Source organism: Opisthocomus hoazin, chromosome W (genome assembly GCF_030867145.1).
Source record: "Opisthocomus hoazin isolate bOpiHoa1 chromosome W, bOpiHoa1.hap1, whole genome shotgun sequence".
Taxonomy (NCBI): domain Eukaryota; kingdom Metazoa; phylum Chordata; class Aves; order Opisthocomiformes; family Opisthocomidae; genus Opisthocomus; species Opisthocomus hoazin.
The window spans coordinates 582,878-595,537 of NC_134453.1; the positions used below are offsets into that span (position 1 = coordinate 582,878).

Below are 12,660 nucleotides of genomic sequence, written 5' to 3' on the forward strand. Positions count from 1 at the left end.
ATCGTGTATGTCTGTCCTAAGAGTATTGGCAGTAAATAACCAAAATGAATAACAAAAAATGTGACAAACTAAATTTAGAGGTGAAATGGCTATTGAAGAATTCATGAATGTGAAAAATAAGGTTGGAAGGTTCAATTAAAACATTGAAGAGTGATACTGCTTTACTCCCATCATTGTGAGATCTCTCTGAAACTGGCAGTCTCCTGTCCTTTCCTGGTCTTCCTGCTAATGTTTTTGGGACTGTTTCCACTACACTGTATTGGTGTCTGTGGCCAAGGATTTGTCTTTTGGAGCTTCCTTTGAAAATACTTCAATGAATGTATTGAGAAATTAAGATATTTAAGTTAAATTTGTTTTGAGAGAGAGAAATTACAGTTTTTGCTTTTACACCTGGAGGGAAGAGGGTTCAGTGACTTACCCTGTTTGGAAACCACATGTAAGAAAAAGCACGGGGTGTCCCTAGTCCCTCTCCTCTGTGTGCACTGCTGTCAGGTGCTGCAGCAGTGTGTTAGACCCCACTTCAGAACGAGAAAGGACTTGGCATGTCCAGCCCTCAGTCACTCTAAAGAATGGGTGTTTGGTGTCCTAGGGCCCCTGTAACGCTCAGGTATACCCTGGCTTTCTCTTCTTTTTGCTGTTTGCACGATATAGGTCAGCTCAATTACCAAGCAGCTTCCCCAGACGAGGGGGCCCTGGTTACGGCAGCCAGAAACTTCGGCTATGTTTTTCTTTCACGAACACAAAATACCATCACTGTAAGTGAAATGGGGATTGAAAGAACTTACGACGTCCTTGCTATCTTGGATTTCAACAGTGACAGAAAACGGATGTCTGTCATTGGTGAGCTGATTGAACCGACCTTTATAGAAAAGATCACTTCTATTTCATGGGTGAAAAAGTGTGTGCAAGGGAAGTTGTTTGAAGTCAAGAATTACAGCTGTGTAACACACAGTCCTATGATAGATTTGAATCCACATAGCTCTGGATAGCAAAAGAGAGGCTTTGTAATTAGGTAAACGTGTCCACTAGACAGTCCTGGTGTTCAGACGTGGCCTCTCCTGAAGACAATCTTAGGTCCCTTTAGTAGAAGCTTGAAGAAATGCTGTAAAGATGATTTATTCCCTTTTTCCCCCAGAGAACAAGCAAGTTGCCTGTTCCTCTAGCTATTGGAACACTAGGTATGCAGGCTGAGGTATAAATAGCTCTTCAGTTTTGATTTTAACAATCTTTAAAGAAGTCAGTCTTGAATCAGTTAGAGATCTGTTGTTTTTAAGGCTGTAATTATGGTGCATCGTCCCTCTAGCGTACATCTCTTCCCAGCTCCTATGGGCAAGTGAGATATTAATACTGTATGAACCATTATCAAAAACATAATCTTTGGGAGTTTTTAAATGTCCTTGCCTGTCATGAAAGAGAAGAGGAAATGCACTTGTCCACCAGGTTACTTAACTGAACAAGAATAGAGATGATGGAGAAGAAACATGATCGTGTAGGTTTGGTACTTAAGAGCAGTAGACTGAAAAATCTAATCTGAAACTATTCCTTTATTTAAATGTACTCTAACATTTTGTCCCACCTCTCGTATTTTACTTCACAGTAAGAGAATCATGTGGAAATATAAGGCTATATTGTAAGGGAGCTGATACAGTAATTTATGAACGGTTGCACCCAAGGAATCTAAAGAGAGAAGCTACAGAAGAAGCACTATATGTAAGTTTGCATTTTATATGCTGTTTTAAAATTAAAATTAATTTCTTTCGTTTTATAATTTTATTAATTTCCTTTTCCTAAGCTATTAAAACAAATGCAGACCTCTAATTGGTTCTACTCGTCATCCCAAACCTGAGAAATAATCAAAGCAACAGAAGTTTTCATGCATGTTCTTAAAAATGCATTCATTGTGTTTTCATGAGAAGTTAACTTAAATTTTGCCTACATGTTTTTTTTTTTTTCATAGTTATCAGTATTCCAGATCACTCTGTTCTGTTTGTCACCTCTTGTCAGCTATAATTTAATTTGGGGCATTTCTGAAATGCCCAGGACTAATTGCGCAGTCAGATTTGTTCTGTCAGACTTAGCAAATGCTTATGATCTTACGTTCGGATTGCAAGTGAAGAGTTTTGGTTTGTGGATATGTTTTTATTCAATTATTTTTCAGATTTTTGCGAATGAAACTCTTAGGACACTCTGCCTGTGCTATAGAGACATTAGTCGTGATGAATTTGAAGCATGGAATAAAAAGTTTTTGGAGGCCAGTGTAGCTACAGCTAATCGTGATGAAGCTCTGGACAAAGTATATGAGGAAATAGAAAAAAACTTGATTGTAAGTCAAGCTTTAAATTTTTGGTGTACTTTTGTTCTTATATAAGCAGAAACTTATCTCTCTGAAAATAAATTGTCCTTGCTTATTGGGACATCTTGATTTAGAATTTTTCAGTATTTTATTGCCCTTAAAGCTGTGCCAAATTTCAGAGTTTAATAGAACAAAGGGAAATGTATTTTAGTACATGTATTTCGGTGTGGTCACTTCTATATGCAAGAGTTTGTCTTTACTGAATTCTTAGCTTGAGCTGTACCTTGGCTTGAAGACATATCCAGAATATTTCATTCTCTATTGAAAATTAATCACTTTTCTGTGCGTATTTATCCTACTAAATACCTGTATTTTAAATATTTTCCAGCTCCTTGGTGCAACAGCTATTGAAGACAAGCTACAGGATGGAGTTCCAGAAACTATTTCCAGACTTTCAAAAGCAGACATTAAAATCTGGGTGCTTACTGGTGACAAAAAAGGTGGGTTTACTTACAGCCAAAGAGCTAGTGAAAACAGGATAAGGGCTAGAATGTGAACTGGGACAAATGCAGCCTAGAAATAAAGCATAAGTTTCTAGAGAAGCTTAGTATGAAACTCCATTTAAATCGAAACTGGGGGATTTTCTAAAAAGTGCAGAATTTCGTGCCAGCTGTTCCCAGTCCAGAGTTACTGGGTAGGCTCCTGTGTAACTTCTGTTCCTCCAACAGATTAGCCTAGATGACTGATTTTGGAACAATCTTGCTACCAAAAATCCAGGGGAATATCCAGCTACCACTTTTCCCAGTGCAAAGCAAATGCAAGACCACTTACTTTTAACACCAGGTGTGCTTGGCTCTGAGGGCAGGTACCAAAACTGATCTTTTTATGGTGAAAATTTACTTTTCAAAGAATCGCAAGTGCTGCTGACAAACTGATTTGCTTTTCTTTTGGTAGTTGCTAGTCTGCAGTCTGGCAACACATTTTGTAAAGTCAGCTAAAAATCTGGCATTAAATTTGTAAGTAAGAGTGGCCTGGATGGAGATGCAGCCTGACCAGCAGCTCTGATGGTGGCAACAGTTGGGGTTCAAGGAATCCAGAGTAAGGACAGGGCAAGATAGCGTGGCACACCCTTGTGACTGAGTCTTGCTCTCTGACATGGCGGCAGCACCCCCATCATCAAGTTGGTAGATCTTTCTTCCACGAATTGGCTGATAGACTTTTCCAGGTCACTCATGTTTTTGCCTTCAAAATATCTTGTGACAAGGCATTCCACCACAGTAATGTACACTTCCTAGGAAATATAATTCCCTGTTGTCAACTTTAAATCCATCACCCACTGCGCCTTCATTGCCACGCAGCTGTTGTATGACAAAGAATTAACAAGCATTCCCCCAGCTTCTCTGTGCCATGTATGATATTTTTTTTTTTTCCTATTCATCCATATTGTGGTAATGAAAAGGAACTTCTCATACTGAAACATAACTTCAAAAATTACTCAAAAAGACTTCAGGTACTTCTGGCTGCTCCCAACCAATACTCATGACGGAGCTTTAAGTAAATACTTTCTTCTCTTATTTTTCATTGTAGAAACTGCTGAAAATATTGGATTTTCTTGTGAACTCTTAACAGATGAAACAACAATCTGCTACGGAGAAGATATCAGGCAAGTGAAAAGCACAAAGGATTTGTTTGTGGGCATTATGAATGTTCAGTTTTTAAAATTAACTCATCAGTAACATTGATTTAACCCACAGTGACTCTTCAATGACAGAACAGTATTTCTGGGCAGTTTTTCGGCTGTACTTTGTCTGTTTCTTTGCTTTTTATGGAATTGTAATTTTACAAGACAGCCTCTTAATTGTGGGTAGAGGTGGTGATACCTTATTTGCAGGAGGTTATATGTTCTAGGTCAACAACTGTCGACATTAAATTCGTCTTGTACTTCAGACAAGTCTGGAGCCCACCTGCAGTGGGCTAAGCAGGTCTCTCCCTAGTCCAAACCTTGAGTAGTTACTGGGTTTTGCTCTTGCTACCTGTCCCTGAACTCCAGCATTGCCCCAGCTGGTTTTCCACCCCAGCCCATGCTCCTATATGCAGTACAGACTAAAAACAAGGTATTCAGCACTTAGTCATAAAGAATTTGTCGAAATGGTTAGACCCAAGGAAAAACAAAATGGGGCTGGGAGAAGAACTAGGGCCTTGAAACAGTGTCACAACTATTCCTGAGTCATTTTTCCTTATTTGCAAAACAGCAAGGATATCAAACCAGTGTGGTCCTCCTTTCGCTGTTGCTCTAGCACTGCCTAGAACATCACTTAATATATGGCACAGAGAGTCCTTGCAGGATATACTGCATTTCTTTCCTGCAGACTTTCAATCTAGGCCTGATCTAGCTTAAAGGTTATACTCAATTTTTCTGTAATAGTGTCCACCTCTCTTTCCAGTGCTCTTCTTCAAACTAGGTTGGAAAACCAGAGGAACAGAGCTGGATCAAGTATACATTCCTCCCTAAGAATGAAGGAGCCCTTCTTTCAGGGTAGTAGAGATTGTGCTTTAATAATCACTGGCTCCTGGTTGGTATGTACGAAAGAAGTTTGCCTGTGTATTTGAGATGTTGGGGATACCGCCAAGTCACAGTGTCCTTCACTGAGGACTCTGTTCATTTGTCTGTTTTGCTAAACCAGTTAATGAAAATTATTTGGCCGTTGTGCCACCAGTTGAACGCAAGTGTTTGATATTCATGTTCAGCAATCATTTTGGTTTTGAAGGTTGAATGTAGTGCTCAAGGAACGTCTTGGGCCTTTCAAATCACCCTGGAAGCTGCCATCAAAGTAAAGCCAAGCCTCTACAAAAGCACAGTCTGATTTTCAGGGTGTTTATTCTCCATGAGGGGAGGAAAAAGAAATGAGGAGGAGATGACTGCCAGCACTACAGGATGTATGGCTCTAGTATAGGCATAGAAATTGTGCTTAAAGTGAGAGACGGGAGTGAAAGGATAGAAACAAAAGACAAGCTTCCTGCTCAGTCCTGCAATATAGTGTTCTCACAGGAGCTTAGACAGCAGGAAAGAGCTTTTAGCAGAGAGGTGGCTAGCAGTAATTCAGTGACTGCTGCCCACCCTGTTGGCAGGCTGTTCTTACAGACACCTGCAAAGGAGAAAGCCCAGTGAACAGCGAAGGACCATCTGCAATGTTTCAGCATTCCAGCCCTAAACCTTGATGTTGTGTAAAGAAATGCACATCTGTGTCTAAGGCATGTGAAGCAAGCTGGGGATGCCTAAAGGTAATCTAGCAGGAGCATCAGATAAAATTGCGGGTCTCTGTTACCCGCTACTCGAGCTGAACGGCCCCAGAGCTAACCCAGGTATTTACAGGACACTTCCACATGTGTTGGGCATGGTCCTTTAGGACACGGGGAAATAGCAGAGAGGGAAGTTTAAATGCCAGAATGTTTTCAAAAGGGAATTAGTTCCCGTCAGAAGAAATATCCCTTTAAACTCTGCAAGAGGTGCTGTGACACTAAATACAAGCATTTTGCTTTTGTTAATCTCACCATGTATGTTCTTTTCATTGTTTCTGTGGCTCTTTGTTCACTCCTCTGCATGAGCATTTTATTAAAATGCTATAAATGGGTGATGGGAACGTAACAAAGTTAAATGTGTTGTATAGGCAGTACTTGGAAATACTTGAAATAGTGTAGAAGGGAACGTAAAATATTTTTTGTTACACAGAATGAAATCCTGCTAGAGAAGAAAAAGAAGAAAAAGAAACTTAAACTGAAATTCCCCAGAACAGCAGAAGAGAAGAAGAAGCAAGCTGAGAAGAGGAGAAGGGCTGAAGCTTACAAAGAGCAGCAGCAGCAGAACTTTGTTGATCTGGCCTGTGAATGCAGGGCTGTGATCTGCTGTCGAGTGACTCCAAAGCAGAAAGCCATGGTGGTCGAGCTTGTGAAGAGATACAAGAAAGCTATTACTCTGGCTATTGGGGACGGTGCCAATGATGTAAACATGATTAAAAGTAAGGCAGCTGTAAGACTTCTCTGAGTAGGAAGGACCTCTTCTGGGCATTCTCTGCAGTCTCTTCACTATTGCTCTTTGTTCAGAAGACTCTACCACCTATTTCATTGCCCATGTTAATGTTACTTGAGTTTTGTTAGCTTCTATGCCTGTGCTTTCCCTTTCCGAGGCACTCTATGAAATGGTTAGTGGGTTTTGCTGATACATATTAGCTCTTTGTGTAAATATTCCCTGAGAAGGGACTTGAATTATATCTGTTATCATGTTGTGGGTTACAGAAGTATAATATAAAGAACCCAGCAATGGCTTAGCTGCCCCTTGCTTGGAGGCATTAGCCATGCTGTATTGCAACTGGTGCTCTTCGGACCGCTTCGTGAGACATCCCACTGAGAAAGAAACTTCTGGGGTATGGTCTATGTTAGGAGTGCATTTGTAAACTGCCTGGCCAGTCTGTTCAGGGGTTTGCTTGCTCTGTCTCATTGCTCAGTTCTCCCTTGGTCAAACTGCCCAGTGTCCATTCGGATGGAACAAGCACTGAGAGAGAATCCAAGCAACGGCGGAGACATGAGCAGTAAATAGCGGGGCGAGGAAGGGCCTGTGTGCTGTTGTGTTAGCTGTTAATGCAGCCTTTGTGCTGTATGCAGAAATAAAATAGGGCAGAAGAACCTGAAGCAGAGAATAGGAACTGGTAGAAGGCTTGCCCTCAGTCGTGTTGTTCCTCTCCCTTTGTTCAATGTAGTGTGTGGTGTTTGTTTCATTAACTTAGCTGCCCACATTGGAGTTGGAATCAGTGGCCAAGAAGGGATGCAAGCCGTCATGTCAAGTGACTACTCTTTTGGGCAATTCCGCTACCTCCAGAGACTGCTGCTGGTCCACGGACGATGGTCTTACATTAGGATGTGCAAGTTCTTGAGATATTTTTTCTACAAAAACTTTGCTTTTACACTAGTCCACATCTGGTATTCATTCTTTAATGGCTTTTCTGCCCAGGTAAGAAGGCACGCTCGTGTAATATTAACAAGCAGATCTTCCTTTTTGTCAGCGCAGCACAGCAAAGGCTGAACCTGGGAAGTGATGGGAATCTGAAGTTATCATCAATAATTTCTGCAGGAGAATAAGTGATAACTGCTAAGCTAGTTAGTTGCAAGCTAAGCAGTTGGTTATGATGTCAAAACGCTAAAGCCAGTATCATGGTTATACAGAGAGGAAGGGAGGAAGAGATTGTTATATAGCAGTTTGGGAGACCTTTCCCAACCCTGCTACTTAAGATACTCCTAGGTGAAGTGAGACGGTGCATCAATAGGAAACCAAACCCCAAATTTTTCGTCCTGAACTGCTGGCTAAAATGGCTTGAAACATGCTTGTTGTAACTGGCAGTGTTTGAAGTTCACATAGGATTGAAAGGACTTTAATAGTTGAGCTGTGTCTCCAGGGGCATAACCACAAGACAGGCAGATGTCATTGCGTGGAGAGTCAGGGCCACAGTTACAGACAGGCAGCCCTGCCTGAGGCTAATGCTGTTTGCTGTGATGGAAACTGTGGGTGCCTCGGACAGAGTGAAAAAAGAACATAAAAAGAAACCAGGGATCCCAAGCTTGTATGTGAGGTGCCAAGTGCTCATCGCAAGTGCAGCTGTAAATCAGACTGCCACCTGGTGCAAGGTGTTCGTTTTGATAGTGTTTCAGGTCAGGTAATGCCGATGGTTTATAAGGAGTTGGGCAGCTTAATACAGGCTAAAAATAGTTTCAACAGAGCTTTGAGCGAAGGTGCTGCTTGCCTTTTGGGTAAACACTGAGAAAGCTAATTTAATGCTGTAGTAGAGCATGTGTGAATTTTCTCAGGAATTGGAAGGAAAAGATGTAATTCAAAAGAAATCATTAACTACTGAGATTCCTCCTCTTCTTGCAGACAGCATATGAAGACTGGTTCATCACGCTGTACAACGTACTGTATTCTAGTCTCCCGGTTCTGCTAGTTGGCTTGCTGGACCAGGTACTCTCTATGTTGTTAACAACAGATGAATGCAAAGGCGTCTAACATGAAGTCTTTAATTACACTGAAACTGGTTGCCTTGTTGTATGTGCAAGGCATTAGGGGGGCGGGGCGTGTTGTTTTTTAGGTTTTTAAAAATGTATTCCTCTTCCCAGTATGTGAGGTAACAAGAGACAGTGAGGAGAGGGTTTCTGAAATAGCCAAAGTTGGTCAGGTCAGAGATCTTTAGTGCTAATAATGTTTGTTAAAAATGTTTCTAAGTGCCTGCTATGCCATAACGTCATTTCCACAGCACAGCAACGGGCAGCTTTGTTACTGGAAAAGATATTCCTTGCTTACCCATCTGAGCTGAAGGTGGAGGGGCTGCACAATTTTGAATGACTGTATTTAACAGGAAGTCTTGGTGTGTGGCATTTGTTTTAATTCAGTGAGACAAGTGCTTTTGGCCTTCTCTGCTTGTTTTTCCATACAAGGCTTACCTGCTGATTAGGCAAATCAATGTTTCTGCTTTCTTTTGTGATAAAAGTGGAGAAACAAATTTAGTTCCAAATTAAGCACTCAGCTGAGTAAATGTTAGAGACTTAAAGTCAGGGCAAGCAATGATGGCCCCGTTCTCCTGCTTAGGGACCGTGTAGGGAAAGGACTCAACACAATACATAGCTGTAAAGAGCTGTGCAGCTGTGGACGTTCTTGGCCTGGCAAATAATGGGCTAAAAATCTAGAAGCCTGGAAACGGGATATGCAATAGCTTAGAGAGATGTCCTCCAGACTTAGTTCTTCCTAGCTGCATGCGTTACTCTGTGGAAAGTCTGCTGCCCACCCTGCTATTTGCAAAGGGAAAAGAAATCCGCCATTTCCTTTGGAACGTTGTATAGTTGAGCTTCTTACTCTTCAGAGCTTACACTGAGAACAAAAAATTGCAGCAGTTTTTTTTTTTTTATTTTTCTCCTTTATTAAGGATGTGAGCGACAAATTGAGTCTTCGGTTCCCTAGACTGTATGTTTTGGGACAGAAAGATTTACTTTTTAACTACAAGAAATTCTTTTTAAGTTTGCTTCATGGAGCTATAACTTCGTTGATAATTTTCTTCATACCATATGGAGCTTACCTTAAAACTATGGGACAAGATGGAGAAGCACCTTCAGATTATCAGTCATTTGCTGTCACAGCAGCATCTTCTCTTATATTTATCGTCAATTTTCAGGCAAGTAAGCTTAGCTTCTTGATCTCTGTTGCTCTGAAAACACCTTCCGGTTATGTTTCTAAACTTGTTTACTAAGAACATAACAATATGCAAAAAGCTCCCCCTTTTTGCCTTCTCTCTTCTCCGTTGATGATCTCTCCCTGACTGACGTGTAACTGGATTAGAGATGACTTCACCAAAATGCTGTCAGTCTTCAGACTAGTTGGTATTATTTTGAATTAATAAACTAATTTGGAGCTTTTGTTTGCTTTCAGATTGGCTTGGATACATCTTACTGGACTTTTGTTAATGCTTTTTCAATATTTGGGAGCATTGCACTTTACTTCGGTATCACATTTGACTTCCACAGTGCTGGAATCCATGTTCTCTTTCCTTCTGGCTTTCAGTTCACAGGTCAGTCCCTGTGTTCTGTGTCTTGTTCCTGTCTCGCACCGGAACTTTGTAACTTGAGCAGAACTACGGCCAAAATGTCGTGGTGTGAACCTGATGCCTGTGAAAGGAAGTGATGTCAAAAACTACTTCACTTCCAGGGAAGGGTTTTGTTAATGTTTGGGGCCAGGTTGCTTTATTGGAGTATTTCTTTTCTTTCAAGGAAAATGGGCTGGAACTTGATGTTGCCCAGCAGCAGGTGTGTGTAAATGAAAACTAAGCTAAAATTGGTAGCGCAGCTTAAAATAAAGGGAATGCGATGATCTGGCAGGTTATGCGTCCGCCAAGTTGCTCTGTGAAACCCCAGAGTAAGACAGAGCCAAATGCTGTTAGCAGCTCCTTGGAATTTTGCTGGAAGTCCAGGGAGATAGAAGTAGCAGCCAGCTGGAAATGTTTTTCTGAGGAGAACTGTGCTTCCTAATTTTCCTAGTGACAAATGATTCGTATGTTGCCTTGGATCTAAATATCCCCCCCCCAAAATAACAAACCCCCTCAATTTTACGTACTCCTCCTTAAGCTGAACCCAGCTGAAAAAGGGTAGTTGCCTCTAGCATGTTTTTCTTCTGACCTTTAGTAATGTTTTAGACTACTTCTATAACTTGCTTCTACCTGAATACTTTATACATTTCAGAAGTTTGTAAAAGGTATGATTGCTACTTAGTTTGATAGAATCTCCATGAGATTGGTGTTTGGCTACTAAATATCACTTGCTTTCTAGACCACATATATACTGACGATACGTGGAGGACTTTTTCTTGCTTTGCGTGCGTTGAAGCAGGACAAAAGCCATGCGTGTCAGCCAAGCGTTTGTCTTGCAGCCTCTCTTAACTCTTAAAATGGCTTTGACATTAATATGGATATGTTGTAATAGAAGTGCTTTATGATATTCTTTCCTGTTGTGCTCTCTTCAGAGTAGAGTCTCTGAATAAAAGCTTGATGATGTGATATGCAACAGAGAACCTGAATGTTAGGTCCTCAGGAAAGAAGCTGTGGCTTCTAGCATCTTATTCGTGTTTTATAACTAGTTTACTTGATCGTGTCATAAACTAATTTTTGCTCTTTTTATTCCTAGGAACTGCTCCAAATGCTCTGAGACAACCGTACCTCTGGCTGACCATGATTTTAGCAATTGCTATTTGCTTACTTCCTGTGGTGGCACAGCGTTTCTTATCAATGACAGTCTGGCCTTCGGAAAGTGACAGAGTGAGTAAAGTCGTACGCTATTTCAGTTAATTTGGCATGTATTTACTTACAGGAGTCGGTATTGGTGCTAATATTGGAGATCAGTAAGTGGCTGTGCCCCAGGGAGAGCTGCACGAGATGGGGCTCAGGTCCCGTGGGCGGGGAGGGTGGCAGCGGGGCTTCCCAAAGGCCGGGCGAGCCTGCCTTCTCGCTGGGTGACGACAGGCGCTGTGACGTTGTGCCATCCAAGGCAGAGTGTCACTTTGAAGTGTTCTTACTTCCCAGTACTGTCCTTGTGTGCTTCTGTGGGATGCAGAGGTATGTGTGCAAGCTCAGCACGCAGTTCAGTGTGGGCTACTTCATCGTTTGTCTTGGCTGAGCACTTGACTTTGCAAAACCACAGAAACCTACTCTGAAGCTGCTGATGGCCTGACTTGGGTTTTTATTTGAGCTGCGTCGGAGCTCCATTGATATGTGTCAGTATAGTGGACAGGGTTTGTTTGCTTCTGTTTTGCCTTGAGCTGGCAGATAGCAGATGGGTATGAAAATAGTTAAAATTGCAGTAGTCTTGTTTAAAAAGGTATTAAAGAAATGTCAGCATGAGAACACAGGAATAGCTTTCAATCACATACCCTCAGTCCACTTCAGTGAAAGGCATTTAGAGATAAATGAAAATAATGAAGTTCAAAAGAATACAGTAAGTCTTCCTGAAATGGTCATGTGTGACTGCATATATTCTTGCTTCTAACAAAATCAAGTTGAAACAAGAGAACTTTCCTGTTAAGCAGTTCAGGATGTAAAAAAGTATCAGGTTATTTCCCCAGATAATAAATGCAAAGAAGCTGTTTTCCCTTGTAAGCCATAAACTGACCTGTCTTTGCATGCATGAAGATTCAGAAGAACTGCAAGAAGTACGTGGCCGAAGAACAACAGTGGAAGCGAAGGCAGAGTGCTTTTCGCCGCGGGGTGTCTGGCCGTCGTTCTGCTTACGCTTTCTCCCATCAACGGGGCTACGCTGATCTCATCGCTTCCGGACGCAGCATACGGAAGAAGCGGGCTCCTTTAGATGCAGTCCTAGGCAACGGCGTGACGGAACTCAGAGGTGCTCGTGGAACAAGCTGATTTACTGCATCTGGGGGAGAAGATTTTTATCCCAATGACTGCACAAAAAAAATTTTTTTTAAACAAACTCAGGATATTTTTTTAACCAAATGGCATAAGGATTTGAAGATTTTTGTTTTATCACAGAACGTCCTGGTTTTAGACTACTGGAAACACAGAAAGGCCAAGAGTTCTCTGCGGAGCTGCTGATCCTTGTGCAATGTGAAAGTGAAGGAGACGTGTGCTAGGGTATGAAAACCCAGCACTGCTGATTTTTTTTTTTTTTTTTTTTTGTTTGTTTTTTTAGTGATGCCTGGAATTGCAAACTTTATTCACATTTTAAAAATATGTTGGTATAAAACTGCAGCTACATTTCATATTTTGCCTTGGAAAGCAAACTGCTAGGTAGCAGTTACCTTGTGTGCACCATTTCATTAAATTGCA

The 12,660-nt window shown here is 41.3% G+C and overlaps 1 protein-coding gene across 1 annotated transcript in view; it reads left to right on the top strand.

Annotated features, from left to right (window-relative positions):
- The window catches only part of LOC104328497 (phospholipid-transporting ATPase IC), a 35,642-nt gene extending 23,278 nt beyond the window's left edge, over window positions 1–12,364 (top strand). The window contains exons 16-28 of the mRNA XM_075446359.1: window positions 652–840; window positions 1,598–1,710; window positions 2,159–2,323; window positions 2,682–2,793; window positions 3,881–3,956; window positions 4,738–4,870; window positions 6,024–6,309; window positions 7,075–7,298; window positions 8,217–8,300; window positions 9,259–9,504; window positions 9,759–9,897; window positions 11,006–11,136; window positions 12,007–12,364. Of these exons, the coding sequence (XP_075302474.1) occupies window positions 652–840; window positions 1,598–1,710; window positions 2,159–2,323; window positions 2,682–2,793; window positions 3,881–3,956; window positions 4,738–4,870; window positions 6,024–6,309; window positions 7,075–7,298; window positions 8,217–8,300; window positions 9,259–9,504; window positions 9,759–9,897; window positions 11,006–11,136; window positions 12,007–12,237 (2,129 nt within the window). The 3' untranslated portion in view covers window positions 12,238–12,364. The remainder of the gene's footprint in view (window positions 1–651; window positions 841–1,597; window positions 1,711–2,158; window positions 2,324–2,681; window positions 2,794–3,880; window positions 3,957–4,737; window positions 4,871–6,023; window positions 6,310–7,074; window positions 7,299–8,216; window positions 8,301–9,258; window positions 9,505–9,758; window positions 9,898–11,005; window positions 11,137–12,006) is intronic.
- Window positions 12,365–12,660: the final 296 nt, after the last annotated feature.